The sequence below is a fragment of the Aristolochia californica genome, unplaced genomic scaffold (assembly GCF_029961685.1).
Source record: "Aristolochia californica isolate CCGP_79_NKW_82.1479 unplaced genomic scaffold, dmAriCali1.0.hap1 SCAF_4, whole genome shotgun sequence".
In the NCBI taxonomy this organism is placed as follows: domain Eukaryota; kingdom Viridiplantae; phylum Streptophyta; class Magnoliopsida; order Piperales; family Aristolochiaceae; genus Aristolochia; species Aristolochia californica.
In genome coordinates, this window is record NW_027182103.1 from 47,188,938 (window position 1) to 47,204,685 (window position 15,748).

The 15,748-nt window shown below is 39.6% G+C and overlaps 4 protein-coding genes across 5 annotated transcripts in view; 3 read left to right on the forward strand and 1 right to left on the reverse strand.

The window, feature by feature from the left end:
- Window positions 1–4,280, reverse strand: LOC137962851 (uncharacterized). 2 transcript variants are annotated; one of them, XM_068809953.1, is made up of 6 exons: window positions 4,175–4,280; window positions 3,768–4,014; window positions 1,628–2,807; window positions 614–1,537; window positions 414–529; window positions 1–337 (listed from the first exon to the last, which is right to left on the reverse strand). In XM_068809953.1, the coding sequence occupies exons 3-5, from the start codon at window positions 2,723–2,725 to the stop codon at window positions 500–502; spliced, it is 2,052 nt and encodes a 683-aa protein (XP_068666054.1). In that variant the 5' UTR covers window positions 2,726–2,807; window positions 3,768–4,014; window positions 4,175–4,280; the 3' UTR covers window positions 1–337; window positions 414–499. The 2 variants fall into 2 exon arrangements, with proteins under 2 accessions (XP_068666054.1, XP_068666055.1); XM_068809954.1 differs by lacking the exon at window positions 4,175–4,280 and having other exon boundaries at window positions 3,768–4,034.
- Window positions 4,281–8,986: 4,706 nt separating this feature from the next.
- Window positions 8,987–11,736, forward strand: LOC137963624 (triacylglycerol lipase 2-like). Its single transcript, XM_068810768.1, has 9 exons — window positions 8,987–9,197; window positions 9,294–9,416; window positions 10,023–10,163; window positions 10,236–10,346; window positions 10,432–10,575; window positions 10,777–10,817; window positions 10,912–10,991; window positions 11,066–11,161; window positions 11,266–11,736. Exons 1-9 carry the CDS (start codon window positions 9,159–9,161, stop codon window positions 11,589–11,591), a joined length of 1,101 nt encoding a protein of 366 aa, XP_068666869.1. The 5' UTR covers window positions 8,987–9,158; the 3' UTR covers window positions 11,592–11,736.
- A 350-nt stretch (window positions 11,737–12,086) lies between these two features.
- Window positions 12,087–12,735, forward strand: LOC137963490 (uclacyanin-3-like). Its single transcript, XM_068810605.1, has 2 exons — window positions 12,087–12,259; window positions 12,378–12,735. The coding sequence occupies exons 1-2, from the start codon at window positions 12,087–12,089 to the stop codon at window positions 12,733–12,735; spliced, it is 531 nt and encodes a 176-aa protein (XP_068666706.1).
- A 2,109-nt stretch (window positions 12,736–14,844) lies between these two features.
- LOC137964033 (mannosyl-oligosaccharide glucosidase GCS1) overlaps window positions 14,845–15,748 on the forward strand; it is a 55,151-nt gene continuing 54,247 nt past the window's right edge. Inside the window, exons 1-2 of the mRNA XM_068811296.1 lie at window positions 14,845–15,225; window positions 15,421–15,494. Coding sequence (XP_068667397.1) covers window positions 14,929–15,225; window positions 15,421–15,494 — 371 coding nt within the window. The 5' untranslated portion in view covers window positions 14,845–14,928. The remainder of the gene's footprint in view (window positions 15,226–15,420; window positions 15,495–15,748) is intronic.

Here is a 15,748-nt window from a genome sequence, read left to right on the forward strand (position 1 = left end):
CGAATATTTAAACACTTCAATAGAGAGGACAAATTGTCTGCCAATTCGTAGGACATATTCGCTGCCATTAATATTTTTAAATGGCACTGCATGATCTTCTGGAGACCAATCTACCACAGATTATAATACCCCAAAGATCCCATACACTGTACCCAATGAGGACAACATATTAGCTTATAATTTCTGAAATAAAAGTTTTATATGCTTCACCTAGAAAATAAGGAGTAGCAAGGGGTCTTTATAATGATTAACATGTACAAAAACCAGTATGATAATAGTATTCTCAGCTGAAAGCCTTCGAGAGCCAAAAGAAAATGAAAACCTGAATTCAGTAGTGCTGCAAAAGAAAGAGTTCAAGTTAGTATAGTCCGAGAAGGAGAAGTGTTGGAAAACGAAAGGACAACACTGAGTACCTTTACAGTTGATGACATAAAAAACTTGCAGTTACACAGGCATTTTTATCTCCACATATGAAATCCTTTTAGGCACATTCTTAGTGTCATTGTTCTGCCAAAGATTTATTCAGCTCCTGGAGCCACGGAAAACAATATCTAATATCAAATTCTTGGAGGGCCATACCAAAGAACTTTTAAGTTAGAGGTGATGAAAGTACTTCTGAGAACCGGGTCTGGCTCCGGAGTGTAGTAGAATTCTTGACTAAATTTTCCCACTTAGGATCAGCTGTTGAAGCCTTGGCAGCCTGTTTCCTTGAACGCACCTGAACACCGAGGTAGGATCCAGATGATGGATTTTTAGATGGCACAGAAGGTAGTGTCCGCCAAAGCCAGGACTCTGAAGGTGATTTTGGCAAAGGAGGGGGAAGTAGACCTTGCAAGCAAGTTGTTAAAGCATTTCCCTGATCCACTGGATCATCACTGTGAGTGCTTCTGGTAAGCACTTTTTCTGTAACCAGCTGACTATCGTCATAGAAACACTCTGCTTTGTCTGCATCTGGGCTCAATCTAAGCTGAGATTTTGGTTCACCAATCTCACAGAATTTAGGTTGCAATGCCTTTTTATCATCAATACTCAGCTGAGCTGCTAACACAGAGCACTTCTCCAACTCTTGACTGTCCATCACAGTTTCATTATCCTTGTATGTAGGACTCTGCAGATCCTTCGTGTCTGAAGAGCTTAGTGATTTTGGTGTGTCCAATACTTGAACTGAATCAACATAGAGAGTTTTCTCTATAGCAGGACTTGATGAACCAGACCCTTGTCGACTTGTATCGTGGAACTTCACTATTCCCCATGAATGGCGACCGCTGTCAATGTCCAAGCTATCACCTTTCTTACTTTGTTTAGGAATACCTAGAAAACCTGTTCCTTCATGAAAAGAAGATTGAGGTGCATCATTTCTGTAGGGTGATATAGCATCACCAGCGGACCGCCTATGGGGTGAGGAACCACCAATTGTTTGTGAATCACTCAATGATAGCTGGTTCGATTCACTGGTAGGCCTACTTCTATTCCCCTGGGCCTGGTGCGACTGAAGGCCATTTACTAGTTTGTATTTGTACACAGCTTCCCAAGAATGCTGCAGAGTACAGAAAAGAATCAAGAGACATTCCATTTCTTCTCAAGAAGTCAAATACTAATAAAAGGCTTTATTCATTCATTGGCTTACCTCATCATCCTCATTAGAATATCTGTGACTGGTTGAAGCTTTGGGCCAAGTGTTAACTTTGCCGACAGCCGGTGATAAAAGCATTCTGTTCCTCATCCTCATTTCTGGAACAGGGTTTAAAAGACCTAAGGAACTCTTTAAGCAAAACCGAGGAAGTAACCCACAACCTTTGGCAGACAAATAGCCAGAGTGGTCATAATTCACAAGGTCACTGTCACTCTCTTCATCCTCTTCTGTGTTTTGTTGTGGCACAACAACTGGTCTATATGGATAGGAAACATGTCTTTTTTCCCGGCCAACTAAGTTCATGGGTCTTGCTGGCTGCCGTGCTGAAGCTGGCTTTCTTGTAGCATACTGAGGTGCCTCTGATGCCATGGCTTTGGCAGCAGGTAAGAAACGGTCCATCATGAAATCACGAGCTTCCGGATCCACAGACATGTTCCCAAAAGGTTTTCTATCAGGGCCATCCAATGCACTTAGGCCACTTACACTACAATTCATGAAGATTGATTCAGATCGAGACAGTGTTTCAAGAGCATCCGAGAATGCATCATCATAATCATCCTCCTCTGAAGTAGGTTTTAATTCTTCTTGCAAAGGCTGTTTGGATCTGACCACTGCTGTCACATGGTTTTCTGGATTCTTGTTTTCAATGGTTTTCCTCACATTTGGATCTTCAAGGGAATTGTTCTCTATCGACTGCAGAGAAGATTGTCGTTGTTGTTGCTGTCGTAGTTGTTCTCTTCGTTTTTTTGGTTCTTGATGCTGTTGTTGAGGTTCTTGCGTAACATCTACAGCTCTTCCAGGGGGCAGCTTTGGAGTTAATGGAGGTGCATCAAAAGAGTCAGGTGGGGGTCTACCAGAAGCCTTGGGTCTCCCAGGTATCTGCTCCCACAAGAAAGGAACAGACCCTGCATCTCTTATGGGTCCAGATTTGAGTTCTGGTTTGTGAAAGGGAAGAGAGGACCTCCTTGGTGGAAATTTCACCACCTTGTCACCATCAGTTTTATCAGAATTTGCTGAAGACGCAAACCGCCTCACAGACAGAAGGGGCGCATTGAAGTCTAGTTGTTTTTCCTCCATCAAATTTCTGAGCATCTCTTAAGAGGTCTTTTACGTCACTAGTACAAATTAAACCTCAAAACAAACCACCGAGGTTTAACCAAAGCAATCCAAGTCTCTGAGAGCCAAAAAGAAATAGCAAACCCACATCACAGAAAGATTTCAATATCGAGTTCCAACAAACCCACATCACAGAAAGATTCAATATCGAGTTCCAACAAGTAATAAAATTGTAATACAGAAAAAGAGGAGACTTAGACTTTCTGGACTCATCCAAACTAGCACATGAACAGACGAAACTTCAGAAAATATAACTTCCAAACGTTATAGAAATTAACGAAATACTGAATCATCTGAGAGCTAAAATACGAAGTTCAAGAAGTCGAAAGATTCAGCCATTTCAAAAAAAAAAAGAAGTCGAAAGATTCAGCATTTGGGAGAAGACAAATTAAAAAGAAATTGTAAAGCAGTTGAGAGAAAACAAAACAGGACAGAAACCGATATGAAAACAATGAAATGAAGGGTGGGAAAGGCAGTCAAACTGGTTACTAGCTCTGGACATTTAGAGACTCATCCCAAATTTCAAAAACTCCAAACAGCAGCAGTATTTCCTAATGATTATCGATTTGTGAAAAAACAAACCAGCAGTTTTTCTTTCATTCCCAAGAAAATCTAGAGAAAAGCTAAGCATGTCGAAAATCACAGAGAATGAATTACCGATATCAACAGCGAAATCTTACATCAGTAGCATACTCAAGATTTTCCACTACAGCCTGAAACACACTGTAACTTGCCAGTCCCGCATGTCACCACAGTAACAACAATCACTAGAAGATGTTGGAATATCATTTTCCGTATCTTCACAGTTAAGAAAACAAAATTCTAAAACAACGAAACAACATTTTCGATGTCAACTAATATCAACGCCTAAAATGAAAAAGAAAAAAACAAATTGAAGAACTTGTTATTTTTAGTTCTCCACCACAATTAAAGAAAATACAATTCATTATCACCGAAGAAGCAGAAAATGACAATCAGAATCAAGAGTTTAAAAAACTTAGAGATGAATATTAAATACCTGAAACGATCGTCGTTGGGATCCAAAAGAAGAGATTTTTTTTCCACGGAGCCAGAGCAAAATTGCGGGGGCGGCTCCCAGTTCAACAGTGGCAGAAGAAGGGATAAACTCTTCGGTACGCTTTCTCGTTGATATTTTACCCGCCCGGAATGGAAAGTCTGTGAATCTCACAAGCTCGATCTGTCCCCTCTCTCCACTCTCTCCTTTCGTTCAAGTGACGAATCCGCCATCCCATCACTGGAGAAATCTACATGACGTATTTTATTTCCAATTAAACGCCTTAATTAAGGACAGTGACATTAAATTAAAAAAACCATGTTTTCCCTTTCCCAAGAAGCTTAGAGACAAGATTTTCGCCATCTCAGACCAGCATCGAAGTAATCCACTTGACAGCATTGAATACTTACCCTTCCACTCGCGAATTACAGAGATTGATATCGACGAGTGCCAGTGAGAGATTTCAAAGGCGCTTTATTCGCAAGTGTGTGATTGAACGTGGAACTACTTTGGAATGGGGACAAGCATAACCGTCGGTGGGGAAGGAATTGTATATAGGGCATCATTGTGTGGACTTAGAATAAAGCGACGCGGGGCTTTTGTATTGTTGCGGGGCGACGCTATGGCCAGCGCAGCCTGATTGTCTTTGTTAGATTACTGGAATATTTGCCTACTAATCAGAGCGTCTCGTCGAGGATTTTGAAGTCAAACAGGTGACAAGGAGAGGGATGCTTGTTGGGAAGTTTTGGCGATTGGCATTGATTAGACCCTGGTAAAATGGCTTCGTTTTTAGCAAATGGGTTCTGTTTCCTGGGTTCCTTCCTTCATTTGTAGTCGTTCTGTACAGTGAGGCGGATGGACTGTTTGGGAAATGGGAATTTGCCCTGAAGGGGACGGTTCTCTTTATTAATGTTGACTGAAAAGGATCGATCGGAGGCTGCGAAGTGGACGACGATCCCTGATTGCCTCCTCCACCAGAAAGTGGAGATGCCATGTGATATTTTTCAAAAGGAGAGATGGGAGGCGGACGATTGACGTAATAATGGCTTTAAAGAGATCGAGAAGATTTATTTTATTGTTACCGTGACAAGGAGAGATGATTTTTAAAGTTTTTAAAGAGGTGGAGAACCGTTGATGTTCAATTCAGCAGAAAATTCAAAGCAAACGACTTCGATTAGGGCCGTAATGAAGCCAAGTTGTAAGCCCACCAACCGATAGCGATGCTTCACTGTTCTATAGACAACCGAAATTGAAGATGTCAAAAGCCCAATCAAAGCCAATTCCTCAAGTCCACAAACAGTTGACGAAGCTTCAGTGTTCAACACATCCATCACAACTACGGCAACGCCAAGCCCAAAACGCATCAATAAGAGAACCCCATTTCCTTTTCCCTTGACTTCCTCACTAAGCTAACCCCAGACCCCTCTCATGACTTTTCCCTCAACTCTATTGTTGGCCTATCCAATCAGGGTCAGGTTTTCAAAAACCCAGCTCTAAACCCCCACTCAAATCCTCCAACTAGGAGTTGGAATACTAATTTGACCCTTTTTATTGAATATCTTAGCATCCAAGGTACAAAAACTTTTTGCATTGATAAAACTGTTATCATTGAAACAAATTCACTGAGTGCAAATATTGTCACTCCTCAAATGATTTCTTCGGAAGAAATTAAATTTCCTGACAGAGATCATGTTCCACCAAGACCTTTGATTCTCAATTTCATAACACATACACATCCCCAATATCGATTATCTTTATCACCTATGTCTCGATACTCAGATGTCGGATCCACATCTCGAAAGATTGAAAGAGACTTACCTTATCCTATTATCTAAGATGACATTTCAGTGGAAGGAATCAAACTTTCCCACAACCAAGTTCCTCGTGGAATTTACCATAGCAAAGAGGAAGAGAAAAACTCTCTAACTTCGAGCTCACTTCACTATTTTAAATTATCATTGAAAATTTTAAAGTAGATAGAACAGCTATTCAACTTTAATTTTCACATCCTGACAATGCTAAATTTAAAAGCGTGGCTTTTTAATATATATATATTCCTACTTTCAGGACAAAAAAGATCCTTGCTACTAAATTTTATAATTTTATTGATCAAGAAGAAGTAATTTTGTCCTTTGAATATTGGTATTATAGAGTTATTTATTCCAAATTCAAATAAAAATAGGAGAATAATACTCTTAACACAATTAAGGCCTGACATCTTCAATCAGGCAAAGATGTGCAATTTACACATCCTCCTCTTGAACCCCTTAAATTAGAAAAATCTAATTCTTTGGGTGAAAGTATTATCTTAGAGGCGGTAGCCTCTATCCAACTTCAATCTCCTTAGAGTTCGTTGAATCAAATTCAAAAACAAAATAATTTTACCAATTTAACTTTACGTACAATAAGTCAACAACTAAATAAGATTGAAAAAGTTGTCCAGAAGAAAAGTGTTTCTCAACAATCTTTTAAACAACCTCCCATTTCTCCATTAAAAAAGAAGGCCTCCCATTTCTCCATTAAAAAAGAAGGATATTATTCCTCCTATCGAGCCTCCTCTTGTTGTCAAAGGTTTTTATACAATAGCACCAGATGAATTTGGCCAAAAGTTGCTAGATAGACTAACAAAGTTGTCCAAGTGGCAAAAAGAAACTTTCTTTCCAATAACCAATCACAAATTATGGTTTGATTATGAAGTCATTATTGTTCATACTCAATATGTGACTAATCATCACTCTTTGTCCAATATCAAACAATTGGACAGTTGCACCATAAATAAATTCGTCTCTCCAATGATTTGGGGAAAACATAATTTTGCTAATGAAGAATTTGCTCTGAATGGCAAGGGGTTTGATTAATGGGACTGTGTTAATGCATGATCAAATATGGCTTATTACCAAAATTCCAACGCATAAACATAACTGGTATATTACTCTTAGTGTTGAAATTAAGAAGCACTAATTGTATAAAATACCTATTCCCTTATGGGTATACAAATGGTGGGCTAAATTTGGTCCTCCAATTTCAATTTTTCTTGAACCCGTTGAGGAATTATATGGTCAATCGAGGGTCATCCATCCTAGTAATGTCCAATTTTTGGTGAAAGGATCGAACACTTTCCTTTTCTTTTTGGAATTTTCTTTTTTTCTTGAATATGGAAATGGGATTTGAAAATTGCATTCAATGAATTCCAGTTGCCAATTTTGTTGCATACATTCCATGTTTAATTATGGAATAAATTTGCCACAACAACCATGGAGAATAAAATTGCAAAATCAAAGCTGCTATTTTAAAATTTGAAATTTTAACTCCCAAATATGTGGAGTTTTTGACAAATATGTCACCATTTGACAGAGATGTTGAATTGTTACTTAGAACTCTTGATTCAATTAAGAAATCTTTTTTTATAGAATTTCATACAAATCATAAAGATGACAATATGTCTATTTCGGCTTATGAATCCTCTAAGGACGGCAATAGTGAAGTTGATCATGAAGATCACAATGAAGAAGTGAGTTTGGTTCCCAACTCACAACCAAAAGAAGATGTAAACTCATTTGTTGGTGACTATTGGGATGCAATTATTCACAAAAGTCCAATCAAAGACTTAAAAAAATTTATCTTGCAAAAAATGGTTCATCATAACAATGTTACCATCAATTTCTTACTCAGTCTGGACAAAAAGGTTAAGACAATTATGGTTGGATCCCAAAAAGGTACTTCATGAAAAAAAAAAAACAAGCCCCATGAAGAGTATATTGTCGGCTTACCTAATTTGTGGGGAAAACAACAGTAAAAAATTCACTACATACAAAAAAAAAAATCTCTTAGTACATCATACCAACCCACAATTCAAGAACGCTACATTAAAACTATCAACAATTGGCCCATATTGGTTAAAAAGGAGGAACTATGGAAAAGAAATAACGATGCATCGTCTTAAAGTGAAAAGATCAAATTTGATCCGAATGACTTTAAAAAATGCTCTTAATAATTGAGAACACATGTTTAGTTTTGTATCATGAATTCCAAAATGTATTGAATCCAATAGTTTTTTTCTTAAACTATAAGGTTCCGATATCTATATAAACGAAACTCTAGTGTTTGGAAGGCATCGCTTAGAAGTTGTCTCAGTGTGTCTCCAAGGTTGTCTATTGTGATTATTACTTATCCCTTCTCTTTTTTGTTTAGTGTATGCTATGAGTTTGTGAGCTATGATTTTTTTTTATAAAATTTATAGTTATATAGTTGCAATAGTAGCGATCCTTGTCACAAAAATCCTCCAACTAGAAGTTGGAATACTAATTTGACCTTTGATTTCCTTTCTCTCAACCTAACTCTTACAAAACCAAACCCTAACTTGCCCTCTTTCTTTTTGCCTTAGCTCTATTTTTGCCCAAAAACCCAAACCTTTTCAACTTGACCAAGAAAAAAAATCAGAGTTAAAAAACTAGTATCATCACTGACCCTTATTGTTTTCTAGCGGACATGAACTTGTCCTCACTAACACCTATTTTAATACCCATTTTGAAGATAAAAGTTCAGATGAAGATCGAAACGAACTTCAAATTTTATGTTTTTTGATTAACCCCCCACAGATACCATCCCTTTTTCAACTAAAGCGATTTGCAAAGTGGCGACGGTGAAAGGCACGGAGGACGAGATAGAGGTAATGGAAGCCCATATCTATCGCCACTCTTTCGTGTGAACGAGCACGAAGACCGGCCAACACGAGAACGTGCTTTGCCGGTCGATCGGGAGATGCAAATTATCATGAGCTTCTCAGAGTCCCAAGATCATTTCGGGTTTTATCATTTATGAGGGTGGGCCATCTGTGCTAAACTCCTTGGGCCCACTGGTCCCACTTAAAAATACTAAAGAATGGTAGAAATAGGAAGGTCCCACGGGACAAGTCTTCAAGCGTTGTAACCGCAATCTGTTGGGCATTTGGAAATCCAAATCTCCGAATCGTTTGGCTAAGATGGCGAGCTGATCTCCTCTGAGAAAAAAGAGTTCTACGTGGGGCCCACCCACATCATTCTTCGTCTAAAGAAAGAAGAAAAAAAATGGAAGCCGTTTTATCAAATCCTCTTTTCCCTCTTCCCCGTTCAGACTCCCATCTCCTTTTCTCTGTCCGTCGACTCTATCCAGCGTCAACCACCGTCTCTGTTGCTTTATAAAAGGCCCACTCAACTCTCCGGTGGTAACCCAAGAAGGATGGTAGCTCAGGAGTCTCTCCGAAGCTTTGCGGCATTCGTTCTCTTCATCTGCCTACTGGCCGTTTTCGAGCTCGACGGTGGCCTGGCCACAGGGAAATCTGACATTTTCTCTGGGCCGGATGGCCAAGGTTCCATTGCCGCACCAGCTCCGCTGTTTGTCGGAATATGCCAGTCGATGGTGCTCGTATATGGCTACCCATGCACAGAATTCGAAGTAACACTGATAACAAAACTTTTCTGAAATTTTCTATAGCTCATTCACAAGGTGATATTGCGTCACCCACGCATTCCTGACTTTCCATATTTGTAGGTTCAAACAGCAGACGGATATGTTCTAAGCATGCAGAGAATCCCTCAGGGCCGCGGAAGTGGGGGAGCCAGCGGCGATGAGAAGATTCGGCCGCCGGTCTTACTGCAACACGGTGTTCTCATGGTAAGTACATATATGCTTTGTTCATATCTGCGTAGGGGTGTATAAACGCAGCAGATGCTGAGCCGACTCCCTCTGGAGTCGTCATTTTCTGTATTTTCGAAGCTGGAAGTTCAACAGTTAAACTCGGTGAGTCAATATTCGTTCTCGTTTTACAATGGCGAAGCACATTTAACGGCTTGATTTCAAATGTTTTCACACTCTCTCTCCATCTCCTGATTGGCGAATTTGGTTTCTTCTTCCACGAGTCAATTCAGTTCTCCGAGTCCCAAAGCTGCTGTCAGTGATCACCGAAGCGTCTCTGATCCCCTACTCAAGTATTTTAATGAGATATTCCTTTCGTCTAGCTTTTTCTTTTCCTCTACCCTTTTTATCTTTTTGGTCAAAAAATGAAAAAAGAGAGAAGCCTGATACTGTTGGGCGCAATTTCCGGCGTGAAGCCAAAGTCTCTCCTGTTGCAGTATAATGTCGCCATGTGCATAAGCCACTTTTTTATTTCGCTTCCTCGAAGAATGACTTTCACATTCAGACATGCATGCATGCATGCTTCTAGCGGCACGTATGAACTGCTTTACGCGATAAGACTGAGCAAGCGCCGAACTGTGGCAGGACGGAATGACATGGCTGCTGAATTCCCCGGAGCAATCTCTGGCATTTGTCTTAGCAGACAGTGGTTACGACGTTTGGATCTCGAACAGTCGAGGAACGAGATTCAGCCGAGGGCATGCCACTCTCGACGCCTCCATTCCGGTGATCATCTCCCCTCCCTGTTAAAGTTCATTTCGGTTGAAATTTTTCTGATCAAGTGGTTATGATTAGTAGGCTTACTGGGCATGGTCGTGGGATGAGCTAGTTGAGTTTGATCTCCCGGCAACCTTCGATTTTGTGTTCCGCCAGACTGGGCAGAAGATCGATTACGTCGGCCACTCTTTGGTAATTCCCTCTTCTTCTGAATTAAATCTCCTGGTTGCAGCTGCTAAACTAACTTGTGCTCTTAATTTTGATATGTTTTCGTCAGGGAACTCTGATTGCTTTGGCTTCGTTCGCCCAAGGGAAGCTGGTGGACCAGCTGAAATCTGCTGCTCTTCTCAGCCCTGTCGCTTACTTGAGTCACATGACCACTAACATTGGTTTACTCGCCTCTAAAGCCTTCGTTGGAGAAGTATGTCCTCTTTCCCGTTTTTATATCCGACACAATTCATCATATGTTCTGTAAAAAGGATAGGTTCATCATAAAACACATAAGAAGAGGGATTAGATAATAGACTCATCTGATCAGTTTCAAGTCATAAGATTGCTCTGTCAATACTGAATATGATCTAATAGTCATTTCAAATTTCTGTCTTTCATATCCTTGTTTCAGATGGTTACATGGTTGGGAATTGCAGAGTTTAATCCAAAAGGGTAAAGATTTCATCTGAAAAACACGTAAAAGTTGCCTACAATGAAAGAGGAGCTAAGCTTCAATCTTAGACTGCTATTGTGTATATGCTTACAGGAGAGCTGTACAGAACTTTCTCAATGGTTTATGCGCTAATCCAGGCGTTGATTGCTATGATTTAATGTCCTCCTTCACAGGTAAAATAAGTAGCTCTCCTGTTTCTGTCTTCACCAATCCAGACCTCTTAGCTTGAAAACATCATCTTCCCCAGGCAAAAATTGCTGCCTGAATGAATCTACAGTTGATACCTTTTTGATGTATGAGCCGCAGTCTACATCAACAAAGAACATGGTGCATTTGGCGCAGAGTAAGTCTCTGAAAATATATTTACAGACCTGGCTTTTGCAAAGAGAAAGCATATATTATTAGTTCGGAGGATAGCAGAGCCTAACAATGGAATGCAATCTACAGCTGTTCGAGATGGAAATATAGCGAAATTCGATTACGGCAACCACAACATGAACGTCAGACACTATGGACAAGGGAAGCCTCCTATCTACAACATGTCCAACATACCCAATAATCTCCCCCTCTTCATCAGCCATGGCGGCCAAGATGCGCTTTCAGACGTGAGGGATGTGGATCTCCTGCTGGATAATCTCAAGTTCCATGATGGAGACAAGCTCACCTTACAGTATGTTAAGGACTACGCCCACGCCGATTTTGTAATGGGAGTAACTGCGAAACGAATTGTGTATGATGCAATTGTTGCCTTCTTCAATCGCCAGGAAAAATGATTCTTCCCCTTTGGCAGGCCCTAGAATGATGGGTTCCAGCGGGAAACTTGCTGATCGTATTGAAAACAATAATTGAATCTGAACCTGTATCCATCTTGCTCAAATCAAGTGAAAAAATAAAACAAATTGGAACTTTTTTCATCAACCATATGACCTGTTCAGTAATATCTCGGCAAAAGCACAATCATGAAAGCTCCTTTCTGGACCATTTCTCTGATGCTTTATAGTTTGTAAATTCCACCCTTAGAACGTTTGCTTGACGGACAGCGCAAGCTAACATGGGGCTGCTAATCAGTGAGGCCTGCTTTCTAATAAATTACAGAGATTTCATTATTACATCGGTTCTTTTTGCTTAAATTGTTTCCTGGCAACAGCTTCTCATCTGCTTTCGCAGTTCTATATGCTGTATGCATTGATGACCCTTTCATTCCCTGAAGGGTTTTTCTATCTATAAACCAAGGCAGACACTCTTGAGGTCCACTGCAGACGGCGAAAATGCACAGATTATACAGAGATATGCAGCTTGTAGTGGTTCTGGCCATCGTTGTCGATCCACGAGTCGCCATTGCAACCCAAACATGTGGTTGGAGGAAGCCAGGGCTGGGATACCTCTGCAGATTTTACCTCATGGGCAGCAGGCGAAACTTTCAAGATTGGAGATCAATTGGGTATGTTCCTCGTATCTTTTCTCTGCTAGATAGAAACTGCATCACCAAAATCAATGGTAAACAATCATCTTCATTACTGATTTGGATGAATGATAACTCCACCCTGTGCAGTTTTCAGGTATACTCCTGGGTTTCACAGTACGGTGGAACTTCCCGGCGAGAAAGAGTATGAGAAGTGTGACATGAGTGGTGCTCTGGACTCCATGAATGGGGGCACCAGTGTGGTGAAGCTGGACAAGCCGGGCACCAGATACTTTACGTGTGGGACACTAATACACTGTGACCAAGGGATGAAGATTAAGATTAAAGTGGTTGCTTCAAATGAATCGTCGTCCACGAAATCGCCTTCAACAGCTTCGGTTGCTTCCTCCACTCCTGCATCTGCTTCCACTTCGTCTGCCTCTGTCACCTGTAACTGTGCTTCCCCTGTTCTCATGGCTCTGTTTATCGCCTTTGGGTGGTCGGGAATGGTTTGATTGATTCTTTGCTATGATTTTTGAAGATTTAGATGCAGGTCTTCTTTGCGAAATCTCCGGTCCCTTGCAGACTGATGCCTTGGTTTGTTGAATGATTTGCATAAATTCAATGCAAACTTTGATTATCAAAATTTTCAAACCCGTCCCTTGTTTGTTTGGTAGCAAGATAAGGGTCACTTAGCCCCTCTATTGGGCAAACATGAGAGAAACGTAAGCGGATGATTGGTGTCATTCTCCCACTACCAAAAACAAGGGGGTAGGGGGATTGCCTCTCTCCCAATTTCATGAATAAAAGGAGAGGAAAAAATTCTAATTTATATTTTTATTAGTTGTCCATTCAAAATTTGCCTGTAAATTGATAAAAAATTTCTAGTAGTATTATTATTATTTTATTAAAAAGTTAAACTTATTTTTGTTATTATATCAAACCTACATTTAGTATGTTAATAGTAATTTTGTATTAAAATTAAGTTTATTTTCTATTTTTATGTATTTTCTTTAAAGGAAGGGTAACCTTCCTTTACAATTTGGTGGCAAGAGAGGATCAGGTGAACAAATTAGCAAAAACAAGGGGTGGGAGGTTACATACTAAAAAATTATCACTTCCAAACAAAAAAATGTAACATTGTGATAAAACTATTAAGTGGGTGGTCCAATGTTACTAGAACCAATCTATAAAAGACTAACAAGTTTTGTTAAATTAGTTTGACTCATTGATTGAATTAGGAGTACAAAACAGGGCAAAGGGCTCCTTCACTCCCCTCTCCTTTCATTTTTTATTCACAAAATAGGATGTAGGCAATTTACCGAACCACGTAAAATTTTGTGTCGTGCGTGTTTACATTTCACTTGATCATCATAGTTTTTCATAACACCTTCATCTTGTTGAAAAAACAAGAGGATGGAAATCTTGTTTGGAAAAAGATTATTAAACATTACTTGTTATGAGAAGACTTTGTTTCTTAATAGTTTATTCATTTTGGTGAAGCAAAACTAGTGATTCATGAGATGATTCACTTATCGCAAATCACCCTAAATAACTCATGGTGTTTTGTGAGAATTATTTGTTTTTGTTTCCTGATATGAATAGTTGATCGAATAAAATCATCAACTAAAGTTTACAGCTCTTGAAGTGTTGGAGGAAAAAATTCATCCCTCATTTTCCATAGTAGACTATGATACTGACTCAGTATCCTTCATACATGAAAGGTAAAACAATCAAGTAAATAAGAAATTTATGTCTTTTTAAGAGTTTCCCTCTAATCTCTTGTTGTAAATGGAATACTTGTTTAATTATACTAGTCTTTGCTATTATTTAATAAAAAATTATCACTTCCAAACAAACAAAAAAATGTAACATTGTGAATTTATCATCTCTCTTCCCTATATTCGGGTGGTTTATATGGTTTGTGGGTAAGTGATATTGTTTCGAGTACGTTATGGGGCAAGCCACGTCCCGTGTTCAAATCCCATGAGAGATTGTAGAAAATGGGTGGGGTAGGTGTTAGAGTAGTTTCATCCACTATTGTGAGCGGTGGCTTTCCGTACTCAATCGACTAGTCGTTTAGGTTGTATTGGCTAACCTGACATCAAGAGTTCTGGGGCACGCCACGTCCCATGTTCAAATCCTGTGAGAGGCGGTAGAGAATGGGCGAGGTGGGTGTCAGAGTGGTTCCATCCACTATTGTGAGCGATGATTTTCTGCACTTAACCGACCAGTCTTTTAGGTTGTATTGACCAACCTCTTAACACCTGCTAATACAAACCCACAGTTCTACATATTGAATAAACATACATAGGTATATGTGGAAAGATAAGCTTAAATAAGACTCATTAAATATTTATTAAAAAAACCCAATTCTAATTAGTCCAACTTTGAAACGTATTGAGTGTGAATATATTAAGATAAATTAAACACATTAAATAATAAATAATTATATTTAGGAAATATGTAGTAAGAGAATATTTAATTTATAATTTAGTAAAAATTAGACCATGTGCCGGCCCAGGTGGGCCAGTCCGGAACAGTAGAGGATCCTCGTTCGTCTTGCATTTGCCCTTTCTTCTCCCGCGCTCGCCGCAGTGTCAGACTGTGCTTGAGGTATAAGCCTTTATGTGACACTGTCCATTAGTTTTCCTTCGATCATATTTCGAGGTTTAGCCCAATAGACCTCGCAACTGGTTTCCCAGGAGATGACTGTGGGCAGCAGAAGATCTGCCCGGAGCAGAGGGAAAGCTCCCACTGACGCGGAAGATGAAGATCCTCACACAAGTCGGAAGCTGGTTTCTCCAAAGTTCCGGAGAGACGATAGGAGATCTCATTCGCTTCAACTGATGCATGTCAATCTCAAGTTGCTGCTGGGCTTCGGGATTCTCGCATCTGCAATTGTTGTTTTCGTGATTTACTACCACGAGGGAAGTTTTGGAGAGGTTGAGAAATTAAGGGTTATCACTCCGTTTCCAGCTCCTAGGATGATGGATCTTCCGCAGGTACAGAGTTTTCAAAATTCTTTGCTTCCAAGTCTGAATCAAGAAGAAATTCACAGTGGTTCTGGCGTTACCCGTGGTTCCTACTTGTTGTACTATTTCTGTTTTTAGAGACATCGTGTGTCCAAAACTTTCTGGGTTTGCCTAAGGCTTCTCGCTGACGTAAATAATTTGTTGACTTATGGGGAGAAATCGCAGTTTAGAGGTGAACATGAGGAGAGTTTATACTGGGGAACTTATCGTCCACATGTTTATCTTGGTATCCGTGCAAGGTATTTTGATTTATTTTCATAAAAAATGTGAATTTGTTGTACTGTGCGGACTGCAAATTTTTTAAATTTAGTTTACTTATTGATCTTATTTTATTTACTATTGACTCGTGAAGCATGTCAAATTGTGAACCATCTCCCCGAACTGAAATGAGAAATTATCAGCGGAGTGTTAAATTAAGCAAAGAAAATAAAATCACGTGTGGAAGCTTTTTTTTTTTTTTTTTGGAACGTGTTGTTGTTGTTGAAATTGGGAG

Excerpts from the sequence above, each read along its gene's own strand:
- LOC137962851 (XM_068809953.1), bottom strand. The coding sequence starts at position 2,725 with ATGCTCAGAAATTTGATGGAGGAAAAACAACTAGACTTCAATGCGCCC. Across the intron at positions 1,538-1,627 it reads ATTCTAATGAGGATGATGAG|CATTCTTGGGAAGCTGTGTA; the intron begins GTAAGCCAATGA and ends TGTACTCTGCAG. Across the intron at positions 530-613 it reads GCCAGACCCGGTTCTCAGAA|GAGCTGAATAAATCTTTGGC; the intron begins GTACTTTCATCA and ends CCGTGGCTCCAG.
- LOC137963624 (XM_068810768.1), top strand. The coding sequence starts at position 9,159 with ATGGTGCTCGTATATGGCTACCCATGCACAGAATTCGAA. Across the intron at positions 10,818-10,911 it reads GCAGAGTTTAATCCAAAAGG|GAGAGCTGTACAGAACTTTC; the intron begins GTAAAGATTTCA and ends ATATGCTTACAG. Across the intron at positions 10,992-11,065 it reads TTTAATGTCCTCCTTCACAG|GCAAAAATTGCTGCCTGAAT; the intron begins GTAAAATAAGTA and ends CATCTTCCCCAG.
- LOC137963490 (XM_068810605.1), top strand. The coding sequence starts at position 12,087 with ATGCACAGATTATACAGAGATATGCAGCTTGTAGTGGTTCTGGCCATC. Across the intron at positions 12,260-12,377 it reads CAAGATTGGAGATCAATTGG|GTATACTCCTGGGTTTCACA; the intron begins GTATGTTCCTCG and ends TGCAGTTTTCAG.